The sequence below is a fragment of the Buceros rhinoceros genome, unplaced genomic scaffold (genome assembly GCF_000710305.1).
Source record: "Buceros rhinoceros silvestris isolate BGI_N320 unplaced genomic scaffold, ASM71030v1 scaffold3514, whole genome shotgun sequence".
Taxonomy (NCBI): Eukaryota; Metazoa; Chordata; class Aves; order Bucerotiformes; family Bucerotidae; genus Buceros; species Buceros rhinoceros.
Genome location: NW_010409869.1, coordinates 12,446 through 24,694, shown reverse-complemented (window position 1 = coordinate 24,694; position 12,249 = coordinate 12,446). Strand labels below are relative to the sequence as shown.

General features: G+C 40.5%; 1 protein-coding gene across 1 annotated transcript in view; it reads right to left on the bottom strand.

The window, feature by feature from the left end:
- TFG (TRK-fused gene) overlaps positions 1–12,249 on the bottom strand; it is a 24,917-nt gene that overhangs the window by 223 nt on the left and 12,445 nt on the right. Inside the window, exons 5-9 of the mRNA XM_010135365.1 lie at positions 11,914–12,060; positions 10,268–10,435; positions 7,938–8,078; positions 2,924–3,013; positions 21–273 (exon numbers count right to left, since the gene is read on the bottom strand). Of these exons, the coding sequence (XP_010133667.1) occupies positions 21–273; positions 2,924–3,013; positions 7,938–8,078; positions 10,268–10,435; positions 11,914–12,060 (799 nt within the window). The remainder of the gene's footprint in view (positions 1–20; positions 274–2,923; positions 3,014–7,937; positions 8,079–10,267; positions 10,436–11,913; positions 12,061–12,249) is intronic.

Sequence of the window (12,249 nt, the reverse complement as noted above, 5' to 3'; positions counted from 1 at the left end):
GCGGGGGGGTCAGGCCGCCCCGTGGCTGGAAGGGCCCGGGTGCTGCCTGGGAGCCGCCGGCAGGGCCGCTGTAGGGGGCAGGCTGAGAGGCCTGCGTGGTGTAGGACTGTGGGGTGTAACTGCCCCCCGGGTACTGTGTTGGCTGTTGTGCCGGGAGCTGCTGCTGCGGCGGCTGCCCGGGGAAGGTGGCGGCCGGGGCTGGGGCAGCCGGCTGGTTGTAGGCCGGGAACTGCTGGGCTTGCTGCAAGGGGGTTTGCTGCTGACTGTAGCCTGCTGGAAAGGCAAAGAGCAAGGTGGGTGAGAGAAAGCAAAGAACCACAGGCGCTTGCAGAAATACCTTTTGTTTGTTTGTTTACAGTGACAAACACAGAACAACTTGCTAAGCACAGAACAGGCAAACCAAGAATGAACAGCAAGTTTTCCTGCCTTTCACATAAGCACGCTGCCTGTTTTTTGGAGTACTACCACGGCAGCACAGCAACACTGAAAATATTTAGTACAGAATGGTTCTCCTGCGACCGACAAATTAAAAAAAAATTGACAAATAGTACTTTCCCATCATGTCACACGGAAAATAAAAACATCTTCATTGGCAAATAAAGCAAACGCAACCTTTTTTCCAAATAATAACTCAAAACTAAACTGTCATGAAAATATTGTTAGGGTTTAATATAAGTCATACCTTTGCATAAATCATAGGTGTTTTCCATTCTTTAAAGTTAAATATGAAAAAATTGTTCACAACAGAATACTTTTGACAACATTGTCATTTAAACATGTCCCAACCTTGAGTTTTCTGTATAAAACCATCTTTCAAGAGGAATTCTTCCAAAATGAATTATCTTATTGAAAACTTTAAAATGACGTAAAGTCCTTTTATTAAGAAAAATCTACTTTCGTCCGTCATGAAACACACCTGCAGCTACTTGCAATGAAACCTCTCCAGTGACTGGAATCCTGTCAGCATTAAACACCAGACACACAAATTATTAAAAGTGCACAGCCCTAAATGAAAAGAGTAAGGATTGAAGAACACACTGGAGTAAACTCACCTTGAAACTGGGATCAAAATTTACTCATAAGACAAACCTCTGAAGGGTCCATTTTTACTACCTTGAGTAAATAGCCCCATAGTTGCCTAGTAGATCTACAAGAGTGGGAATGGATCCTGCTTTAGGGGAACATGGGTTTGAAAGGCGACAAGACTCATGGGAAAAACAGCAAAACAAACAAGAAAAAAAATCTTATGAATCATCTTATGAGTCAAGGTCTTCAAAGGCTGCTGTCACTAGGAGACTCATGGGAAAAACAGCAAAACAAACAAGAAAAAAAATCTTATGAATCATCTTATGAGTCAAGGTCTTCAAAGGCTGCTGTCACTAGTCCCCCAAAAAAAAAAAAAAAAACCAAAAAACCCCCAAAACCAACACACCAAACTGTTTCTGAAAGATTAGGTTAGAAGCCCCAGATCAGTTTTGGTGGTGTTCCATTCTTACTTGAAGACGATGCTGATTACAATGCAGAAGTCACATTGCACTACAGCTTTCACAGGAACTTCTAATGAATTAATTTCTAATAATGGATTATATGACTGTATGATATGACTACAAAGTAGACAGAAACTTTTCTTTCCCCTCCCCCATGAAGTTTTTAAGCCTCAAGAGAGTCAGATAGACCCTTCTACTTCCAACAGCCTTGTTACTTCTTCTGAAATTAGACTTCAGAAAGTCTGTCACTGTCTTCTACTTACTTACAAATGTGGGGGTGAGTCATCTGCAGAGAACAAGATACCATTTAGAGACTCAAATCGAGCAGCTCTCACACAGCACACAGGAACAAGGGCTGAGGCACAAACCTTCAGTTCCAAGTTTTCTAGGGTTCTTATCCAAGATAAACATGGAATTTCTTCATAAGCAATGCAAGTGTTCTCAGCTACATCAGAACCGATGCACTCCCACTGTGTACACTGCACACCAAGAAAAGGCCATATGGGCTCTAGTCTGAGTCACTCAATGATATGGGAGTCTTCAGTTTAGTTTAAGGAAGATTGTTTGAAACAAAGAATGATAAATGCTTTGTATTTTCTCAAAGTATTAACCAACTTGCAATTTGTTATGGAATTTGCTGTTACAGGTTCATCCCTTTATGTCAGCTGGATTACGATTCCCAGCATATAAGATGCATTATTAGATGCCAGCTGCTTCTAAAGTAACTAACTAACTGAAAGTTCTGAAGTCAAGTTTATTTTGGGTATATGCAAAATCCAGCTTTTCATATTTGACTGCACATAAACCACTAGGGCAGTAAAATGTTCTCCTGCTAAAAGTCTACTGACACCTTTACTTGAGGTATCAGCAAAATTAACAATTAAGAAAACCTATCATTTGACAATTTCTCTGAAATTACAGTATAACAGCTAAGGGTTTACTAAGTGACAACTATAAGTTGACACTATAAGTGTTTGCACCAGTAAATTCTGCACACAGAGATCATTCTAGATGCAAGAAACTGGGGCCATCTTTAGATCCTGGAGATATACAAGGAAGCTACATTGGCACGTTTTAATCACTCGCTTGCTAGAATCCCAAGACTGAAGAAGTTAATCCTGAAGACTGCTCATGCCTAGGTGATTCGTTTTGCCTACCTTTCTAACAATGCATTCTGCTGATGACTAATGACTGTGACCAAAAGCAGACTTCAGGTAGGACTGAGATACCAGAACTCCTCTGTTTTAAAAACTTAAGACAGCTGCAGTGTTCTCTTACTGGTAATATTTGAATTGTGCTGTTCCCATCAGAACCCACAGGCACTCAGGCTGCTCAGCACCATGACCTGCCCCACAGTTTCAGGAACCCAAGCTCACGGGGTCAGGCACTGAAGGAGAGGTTCTGCAGCTAAACGGCCGCTTGAGTGAGCTGCTTACCTGGGTACTGCATACCGTACTGCTGCTGAGGCTGAGCCTGCGGCTGCTGAGCAGGATAACCAGGCTGTTGGTACTGTTGATACATCTGACCTGTGGGTTAAAAACATATTTAGTTGAAGCCCAGTACCGTCGCTACATTAAAAACACACAGTGAACCACATCCTAACAGTTCAAAATCATAGCAACTACTTCTCACAACATGTAAAAACTCCATTAGAAAAATCTGAACACAGTGACGTGTGAATACGTGTTCCACCTAACTACCAGTGGAAATCTAGCTACAGATGTTTAGTTTTTGAACAATGTAATTCTGAAGACTAAATGATGTTTATTAATCTCCAACAGAATAAATATTCCTAATTTGGTATGTCAGGCTTACTATTTCACATCTTCAGAGAATGCCAGAAGCTATGCACCTTAAATTAGTGCTACTCTGGTGGGTAACCGCAGGAATTTTTAATCACCTTGAAAACTGCTGCAGAACTTACAGTGTAAACTAAAGTACTTCGAAACCTAAATGTGTTCTCAGATTGTGTTTATATCAAGTTTTTAAGACCATTTCTGCATTAAAGCACTGTAAGCAGAGTTGTACATTGTTTATTCTGACCACATTTTCCAGATAAGTCATCCATCTCTTAATATCTGACTTGCTGTAAGCCAAGTTTTAAAAGAAAGCAAATATAAAACCACATATCCTTCAGCTTGAGTATTCCAATTCAATGTGACTTTTTCCTAAATTCACCATCTCCAGTTTCTTGGAAAGAAGAGGCAGAATATTTGTTTACACTTAACCTATGGACCCTGTTTAGGCTTTATGCTTCTGCTGTTTTTCAATTTAGTAACAGGCAAAGTCAAAGAAAAAAAAAATTATCTGCTAAAACTAAAGCTTAGCTGAACTGGAGCAGACATGGAAACTTCAATAGTACAGTAACAGCTTATAATAGTATTCATTCTGCAAAGATCAGCAGACTGTGTAAATATACAGTAAGCTGTATCTTCTGAACTGCACCAAGACAAAAGCAACTCAGCTCTGCTCTAAGCCCACCCAGCCCCCTGTGCACATTGCTCTAAAAGACTCCTTATTTCTTCTTGCCTCTGTGTTACTTGCAGCTGAAAGCAACAGTCACACTCAGGTGATCAAACCAGACTGTTGGCACAGTTGTTCACAATATTATTTGGTATGCAGCTGCTGTGGGATGAAGAGAGTGCTAAACGTGAGGCTTGAAGGGAATTAGAGCCTGTTAGCTTCATAATTAAGAATTACGAAGTAACTCAGAATGCGTGTTTCCAGTTTCATAAACTCCGTTGTTACAGGGGAGTTCTGGTAGAACAATCAGGAGGCTGCCTGTCTTGGGATAACTACCTACAGGCCAGCAAAGAGACCACACTGGCATCTGCTGGAGACCGCAGGTCAGGCAGCCTGAAAGAAACAGCATGGAGTTTTTCCAAAGCTTTTTGTCAGGAATCCTATGGGTCCTTACACACACAGTTTTCCCTCTTACTGGATTTCTACTCTGAAAACAAGATGAGCCACAGCATCAGGGTCTGGCTTTGCACTTGGTGATGCTTATTGCAGTCAAGGATCTGCCAGCAGTGACCACTGTTCCTGTGCACCCAAACAGCCATTTAGCTTGATTCAGAAAAGAGACCGAATAGGTATATTCACACAACGGCCTTTTCCCTGGAAGATCATTAAGTGCTTATGTGAATTAACTTTTACATCTATTTCAGCAAAGACTAAAAAAGTGCCCACATCTGTATGTCAGTGGTTCCTGTGTGTTCATGTTCAGTGACTGGATTTAGTGGTACAAAAGCACAGGCATGCCAACAAGAGACAGCACTGTACTGAAGTCGCTTTAATTCAAACTAGTGGGTGCTTAAAACTTTATCAGGAAAGATAAGCCATTCATCAGCATCAGCATATAGAGGTGAGGTGACCTGGTATTCACAAATAACAACATCCGATAACCAACCGTAATCGTCATAACATCATTTATTGGCAAAGAATGCCATCAGAAAATAATCCCGATATACCAGAATTACTAACACGTGATGGGCATCAACATTTTACTTATATCCACAAAATACTTGGAAGGGGCGGCTGGAGGGGGGAAGGCGGAGCCCAGCTTGGAAGTGTTTTAAGTAAACTAGTATTTTAAAACTGATTTTAAAAACAGGAACATGCTCTGCACCAGCAGTGCTATTTTTGTGAGCCAGTCCTGTTCCACAGTGCTGGCTGGGCCACACGCTTGCACTGGTTCTCAGCTCAGCAGGGCAGGACATCACAGGTCCCCAAATCACCACTGGACTAAGATACTATCATATAGCGACATATGGAGAACTACTCCATGTTTCAAAGGAAAGTTTTCAAACACTTCAGGCAAAACCAGCTTAGCTTATGAAAAACAACTCAGAGGCTGATAACCACACGTATTCCCCAGCTTTGGTAGGAGACTGCTGTTTACCATATGCACACAACATCCAGCGTGAGTGTTCCTGCTAGTATTTCTGACGAACAAAATGCGATAATGACTTCTGATCTCTTCTGAAGAACTGAATCATCCTATTTTATCCAGTGAAGAAAATGTAATGTATTTCAGAGGCAATAATAAAAACTGCAAAAATAACCTTCATAATTAGTGCTGTTGTACTTTTACTTGCAAAAAAAAAAAAAAAAGGACCTGGGCAAAGGCATGGCACAGTTCAGTATTAAAAAAAAAGCAACCACAAACCCCACTCAACTTTCCTTGATTCAAGTTTAGAAAAATCATTAAATCTACTCTAATACATGAGCCTAGACAACCTCTTTCCCAAATAAGCTGAGTTCTGCTGAAACAAGTACTTTTTCCCTTCCCTCCTGTTAGCAGTTTGTCCTGGTTTGAGATAAAAACAGCTTGGTTTGTTTTGATTGACAAAGAAGCAAGCCAATTACAGGATTCCTCCCCCCCTGCATGTCACTACATCCTTCTGGTTACGGAGCTTCTTGGCGGGATGATGTCTCTTTAACAAACTGCATACGGAGAGAGACCCCTCGAACCTCCTGCCCTGCTGCTCAGAGCCACCCATGCCTTTTGCCATGCCATTGCTACAGATGCTTCTGTTCCTAGAGTTACAGCTGTTGCCTATTGTGGGCTGCGAGGGCTGCTCTTGAGGGGACAGGTGGATCCGGCTGGCTGCTGTTATCTACTGCTCTGAGGAGGACTGTGCTGTGAGGGCCGCTCAGGAGACCTGCTGCTGCTTGAGCTCCTCACCGTCAGCCGATATCGCTGGGATCGTGGCTTTCGCACCTGATCCACTCTGCTGCTCCCTGCCATAAGTTCCTACTGCTGCTTCGCTCCGGTGGCATAACGTGCTGACCGCCTGCTGTAACTGCTAGCTCTGTTGGCAGCTCCAGCTCCCAGTAGTTTGTGCCTAGTAGTTTGTCTGTGGTTTAACCCTCGCGCCAGATCACTGAACCTTGTATACATTTGTAAATATCTTGTTGTTTGTATAATATTCATTTTGTTATTATTAAAATAGTTTTGGTTTCTGAAACTCAGCTGAGGCCTTGCCCACTTTATCTTTTCCTTTTATCTCTCTCCTTAACCCTTTTCTCCAGAGGAGGGGCTGGTTGGAGAGAGAAATTGTCCTGTGGTTTGGCCCTGCCCCAGCCAAACCGGTGACACAGCTGTTCAGGAGTCTAACCTAGTGCTGCTAGTGCTTTTAAGTATTTCACTTCTTTGTTTCAGGTCTAGTTTAACACTTAAAACCTCATATCTTATTGTGAAAAAATAAAGTAAAAAAACTAAATTCATCAAATTCAGGTTCAGTAGTTGCGAACACATTTTTGGAATATTAAGTTTTCTGGCTGCTGACAGAATAACCTGAAACACCTTTTTCCGAAAGCAACTTCCACACACAAATGCCAAACAGTTATATCTTTAAGCTACAAAGGTATCTCTCGCTGTCTCTTTATATCACTTGACTATTCTTAATGAAGCAAGCAAACAAAAAAAAAAGCTGGAAGCAGCAAAACAACCAACAGCGTTTGTGCCGGCTTAAGTATTATACCTAACTACAAGTTGCTTAAATACTCTGCTCCATCAAAACATTACTGATGACTTTCAGCCAAGACATTCCAAGTGACTGGGGATGCTGTGATCACCCTCAATAATCCCCCTCAGCAATATCTCAGTATTATGTGAATATAGAAGGCAGCAGAGGGTTGCAACTTGTTTCTACACTAACACATAAACGCTATTATATTGTACTTCCCACAGAGGTAGAAATACTGAAGTCAGTCATTCCACAGTTAGTTTTATCCAGAACTACACAGGTCTAAAGGCTCAGTGCTCTTAGAAAATATCAACAGAAAAATGATGCCCAAATGTAGCAAACCTCTGAACAGGTTTATTTTTGTAAGTCAAAAAACATGTAAAAGGCATAGTACAAAGGAACCTGAACACCAGAGTTTAGACCTTAAGCTTTAAAGGGAGAGCGAACTGAGACTCTCAGGGGTTACATAGAAAATGACAACGCATACGAGACTGATGAATGGTTTAACCTGACTGACATGCAGCCATACTTAATAAAGAAACAATGCCGTAATGGCTGGTTTTTTAGGAAGAAGCAATATGTAAACAACATTTTTAATTCATAGTAGACAAGCTAACCGTTAGCCAAGTGCAAGCTTGACGTAACACACAGGGTATGATGTGAACTAAGATCTTCAGATAGGTTTAAAGTGTCTCGTATATAAATCTGCAGAAAAGTGAGCACCGACACAAGTAGGAAACAGTACCACGAAAGTCCTCCTCATATTACGCCACCTAACCCCTTGTATAAAGCTACTGCTCCATCTGCTGTTTCTATATTGAATTGCATGCGAGGAAAAAAGTTTCTCAGCCTAGTGGCACAGATGAATCTGTAGTTTGGTATCCACTCTGGGTCTGCTAATTGGAAGCTATAGCTACTGATTGCTCAGATTTGTATACAATCTTTCACGTCTTAAATAGTAGAAAAACACGCTGCTTACCTTCCACCTGACCAGTCTGTGGCTGTGTTCCAGGGTATGGCGGCTGCTGTGCCTGCACACCAGGGGGGTGGGCTGCAGAAGAGGAAGAAGCAATGCTGTCTGGTGTTCCCGATCGCTCTTCTGCGGGGGCACTGGGTGGTCCTAGAGAAGTAAGAACAAAATACAGTACATGAAATAAATAGAGTTTGAATAAAAGAAGTCTAATATAAGACCATTCCTTTGCAAAGTTTATAATGTGTTTTGCAGTTTTCCATAGATACACATCCGAGACTGTCACACCCAGGCTGAAAGTAAATATAATGGCACATCTAAATCCTTCTTTAAAAATATTTGGGGAGAGGGAATTTTCCACCTGTCTCTAGGTCACTCAGACTTCCTTCTTCCAAGGAACATGACCCATTTGTGTGATAAAACCCTCCAAAACAACACGTGTTTTCCACAGCTTCAAGCACACATACACTCAAGTGTTGCTATGTTTGGACAAAACATGTACCTACCTACCTATTTTTTCCTCATCTGGAGTAAAGGTGAAAGGCTGCGTGAAACTGTCCAGAAGCACTTGTGTTTTACTGTGGGCCACGTGGCCCCCAGTAACAAATAGAGTGCATGTGACAGAAAACCTCCATGGAAGGTGCTAAAACCAAACTCCTGGAAAGCATGTGGCAAGCTTCACTCTAAAAGCAATTGTCTGCTTTGATAATTCTGAAAATACTCCATTTAGCACCCAAAGAAAGCATGGAAACAGAGAACTCAGATTTTCTCTACGTTAGTGAGAAGTTCTGACATACGCATGTGAACAGGTATAATATATTACAATTAAACGCAAAATATTTTATTATAAACGAGGGAGCTTAAACCTGGCTCTTTACCTATGAGACACTATTTTCAAATACATGCTTAAAGTTAAGCACAAGTATTAGAAGTGCTGCAAATTTACTTTCAAGTACATTACATTTACACAGTACAAATACGCATGCAAAGAGCCCTCAACTGTGGTTTCATGTTATTTTTATTAGGGAGAAAAGGTATCAAATCTGCCAACTTCTGGTTTTGCCTTTATATACATAACTGCAGGATTATAGTTTTAGAAATGAGATTTCTTATATCTTGCTTAAATGGTCCTATGTGAAGTTCTTTGTACATTCAAAGCATTGTCAAGCCAGTTCACTCTGTCAGAAGAACTACAGAGACACAAACATTGAACTGTCTCTATCGCAAATCACTGAACACGCTCTATCACTTTATTGTTCAGAGATAGCCCATCGTAAGTTTTCAAGCACCATCAAACCTTTATCTGGTTTGTGAAATAACCATGTTGTGACAATACCCAAAATGTGCCATGGAGGAAAAGATCACTCAGTAGGCCTGATCCACTGACCAGTACCCCAGTCTGAAGACAACCACTCTGTCTGCAGGTACAGCTTTGGATCCTGCACAGTCCCAATTGCGCAGTGAGGATCTACTCCTATCACTCCGTGTTTCTGCCAATGCAGCCGTACTGTAGAAACAAGCTCCAGTTGCTATGAGTTTACCCAACTGTATCATTACTTCATACATCATAAAGAACTTAATTGCTGTAAAGTTGAGAGTACACAGCAAATCCTGCTAGCTAACAGCAGTTTTATTTTCACGTTTCAATGCTACATTAAACCTTGCCAGATCCACTTAGACTCTATGCAAAATCACTTCTCTCTATATGCTGCATCACACTCCCTATTACATTTTATGTTGCCTTTCTAACTTCAGTTACCTTAAGCTTATGGCATTCAGTTTAGGATAATTGGTTTTCATACTGCTAGGTAGGGCCAACAGTCATGCAGGTCTTCAAGAATAAATATAATTCAGACAAATACGTTATTCCTCTCTGTTAACAGTGAAAAAGTTGACACTATTTACTCTCAAAATGCAACAGAAAAAGCGGGGTCTTACAAAACATTCTAAGTGACCCAAACAGCAGAAGCACAAGCCAAGAACATGAACTGCAAGATCAAACCCTAAGGTAGAGCAGTGGATACTACTTCTCCATCGCTGGCAGATACCAATTAAGCTGCTCTTCACAATGGCTTTAAGTAATTCCAATTTAAAATTTTTAGCTTGGAGTAGAAAATCGCTTAAATACAACCCTAAAGCCAAGAGCAGTATTTTGTATACAAAAGTTAGCATAGATAGTACAACACCTTTACATTATAAGTTTGAGAATTCTGAAAAGAAATAGCGAACACAGAACTCTGCTTAACACATCAAGGATACAAATGTTTTGTTACAAGTCAAGATTTGAATCATCAATTAAGAACAGGTTTTGCTCCCCTTTTCATAAGACACGTTCTTACCTGACACTTGATCATCTGTGAAGCCAAATGCTGTCATGACGTTCTTGCTGATTTCATCCTGGTTCTTTAGCGGATCAAATGCAGACATGCTTGCTGCTATAACTTGAGTAGATGGCTTAACATTAGAGTCAGCAGCAGCAGGCTTTTCTTCCCTACCATCTACAGCATCTACAAAACAAAATGCCCAGTTATTAATTTTCGAGAACTGAAACATCATCATGCATATATATTGTAGCATAGCAACTTTAAAATTGCGGGGCAGGGAGGGAAGGTAAAATATTTTAACTGTTGAAATGTTCATGTTAGGACAACAGTGATGCATCAGTGATATTCTGAAACTGTGATGAATCAGAAAACTTAGGTTTCATTGCACAGTTACTTAAAGATTTACAGAGACTGTGAAGTATCAGTATCATGTATCACTTTGCCAGAGACTCCAGCTTCAAACAAATTTTTCTGGTATGACTTGACTACAGAGAATTAAAAATTAAGAAAACTTACATGATAGAATCCAATTAACAATTGTGTTTTACCAGCTGCAGCTTTTGTTTTGTTCTATCCCCTCCCCAAATTCCTCCTAAGCTGACAGGGGAAGTTAATCTCTTTGCAATTATACATGTAACACTGAATCACTTAGAAAACCATTAGCTAGTAAGAGTGCTGCCTTTTCCCTTAAAAATAAACAAGGCAGGTAGGGTTTGGACTGGCTAGTTGTGTTCTAAGATCACCACCATAACCTCCTTTCAAATGTTTTATACCAGAAGCCATGGTATTCCACTGAAATTAGTAATTGCTTATACTGTTAGGAACAAGGGCTGGGAATTTTTAAACAACAAACCCAATAAAGTTCTAAGTGTAAAATATAAAAGCAGAGTTTCCCCAAAAGAAAGGCTGGAGTTCATCGTTTGCCTCTTGACTCACAATACGGTACTCCATAACTTTTTGTCATTTTCTGTGTCCACCTTACCCAACATCAGTAGTTAAGCACACAGAGGTATAGGGTTTTTTTTTTTTTACAATACAACAGCTCTAAGCTAGGAGATCAATGCCTCAAAATTGGGAGAATTCCTTCTCTATATTGCCCTCCCCCAAACAGTCCTTTCCCATCCCTACTTGCACACTGATGTGCTTACCCTGAGACAGCTCTGATGCTGGTCTGAGCTCAAAATGTGTGGATTCAATTTCCTAACCTGGCAAAAAAAGTGGATATAATTTTTGCTGAATTTGCTTTTAACTGTTTTAGTGAAACAAACTTGCTTAGCAACAAGACAAGATAAGCACCAGAGCTAGCCCAAAGTAAGCAGTGGGAATGCTCAGCTGGGAGAAAGAACTTTTCAGCAACAACAAACTATTAATTCAGCTCAAAGCACTCTCAAAATGTTGTTGTGCCTCACAGGGTTAGTTACAGCATCTTCATATATTGCAACAAAAACTCAGACTCGGAAGTTTCATTCCTAAGTGCTTTACTCCAGATCATTTGAAAAAAAATTCTGCCTCTGAAGTAATTGAAGCATTAAAAATTAAGTTCTGAACCATCAAACAAAAATTAAGAATGATCACGAGTATTCAAGCATCCTTTTTCCACACTGTTAAACAGCAAACAATTCTGCAAATCACACTAAACAATTCATAGCCAGGCTGCCTACCACTTTCAGGCAGATTAGTGGAAAGCCCTGGTTCAGCTGGTGGTTCTAAACAGTCCAGTAAACGATTGACTTTATTGCGAAGTTCTATCAGCTCTCGACGCAAGTATTTCACCTGATTAGATTCTAGGGGTCTTGGTTGTCCATTCACTGCAAAACAGCAATTATAGATAAATTTAAGACTGTAGTAACATTTTGACATCCAGTTTAAAATTGGAAAAAAACAAACAATTTCCAACTTTTGTTTGTGGCATCATCATCCTCTGTAGAGTTTCAAGTGACAAAGCTTAATTAATACAGACTGAACTCATTCTAGAGTTTTATACAATCTCGGTTCAG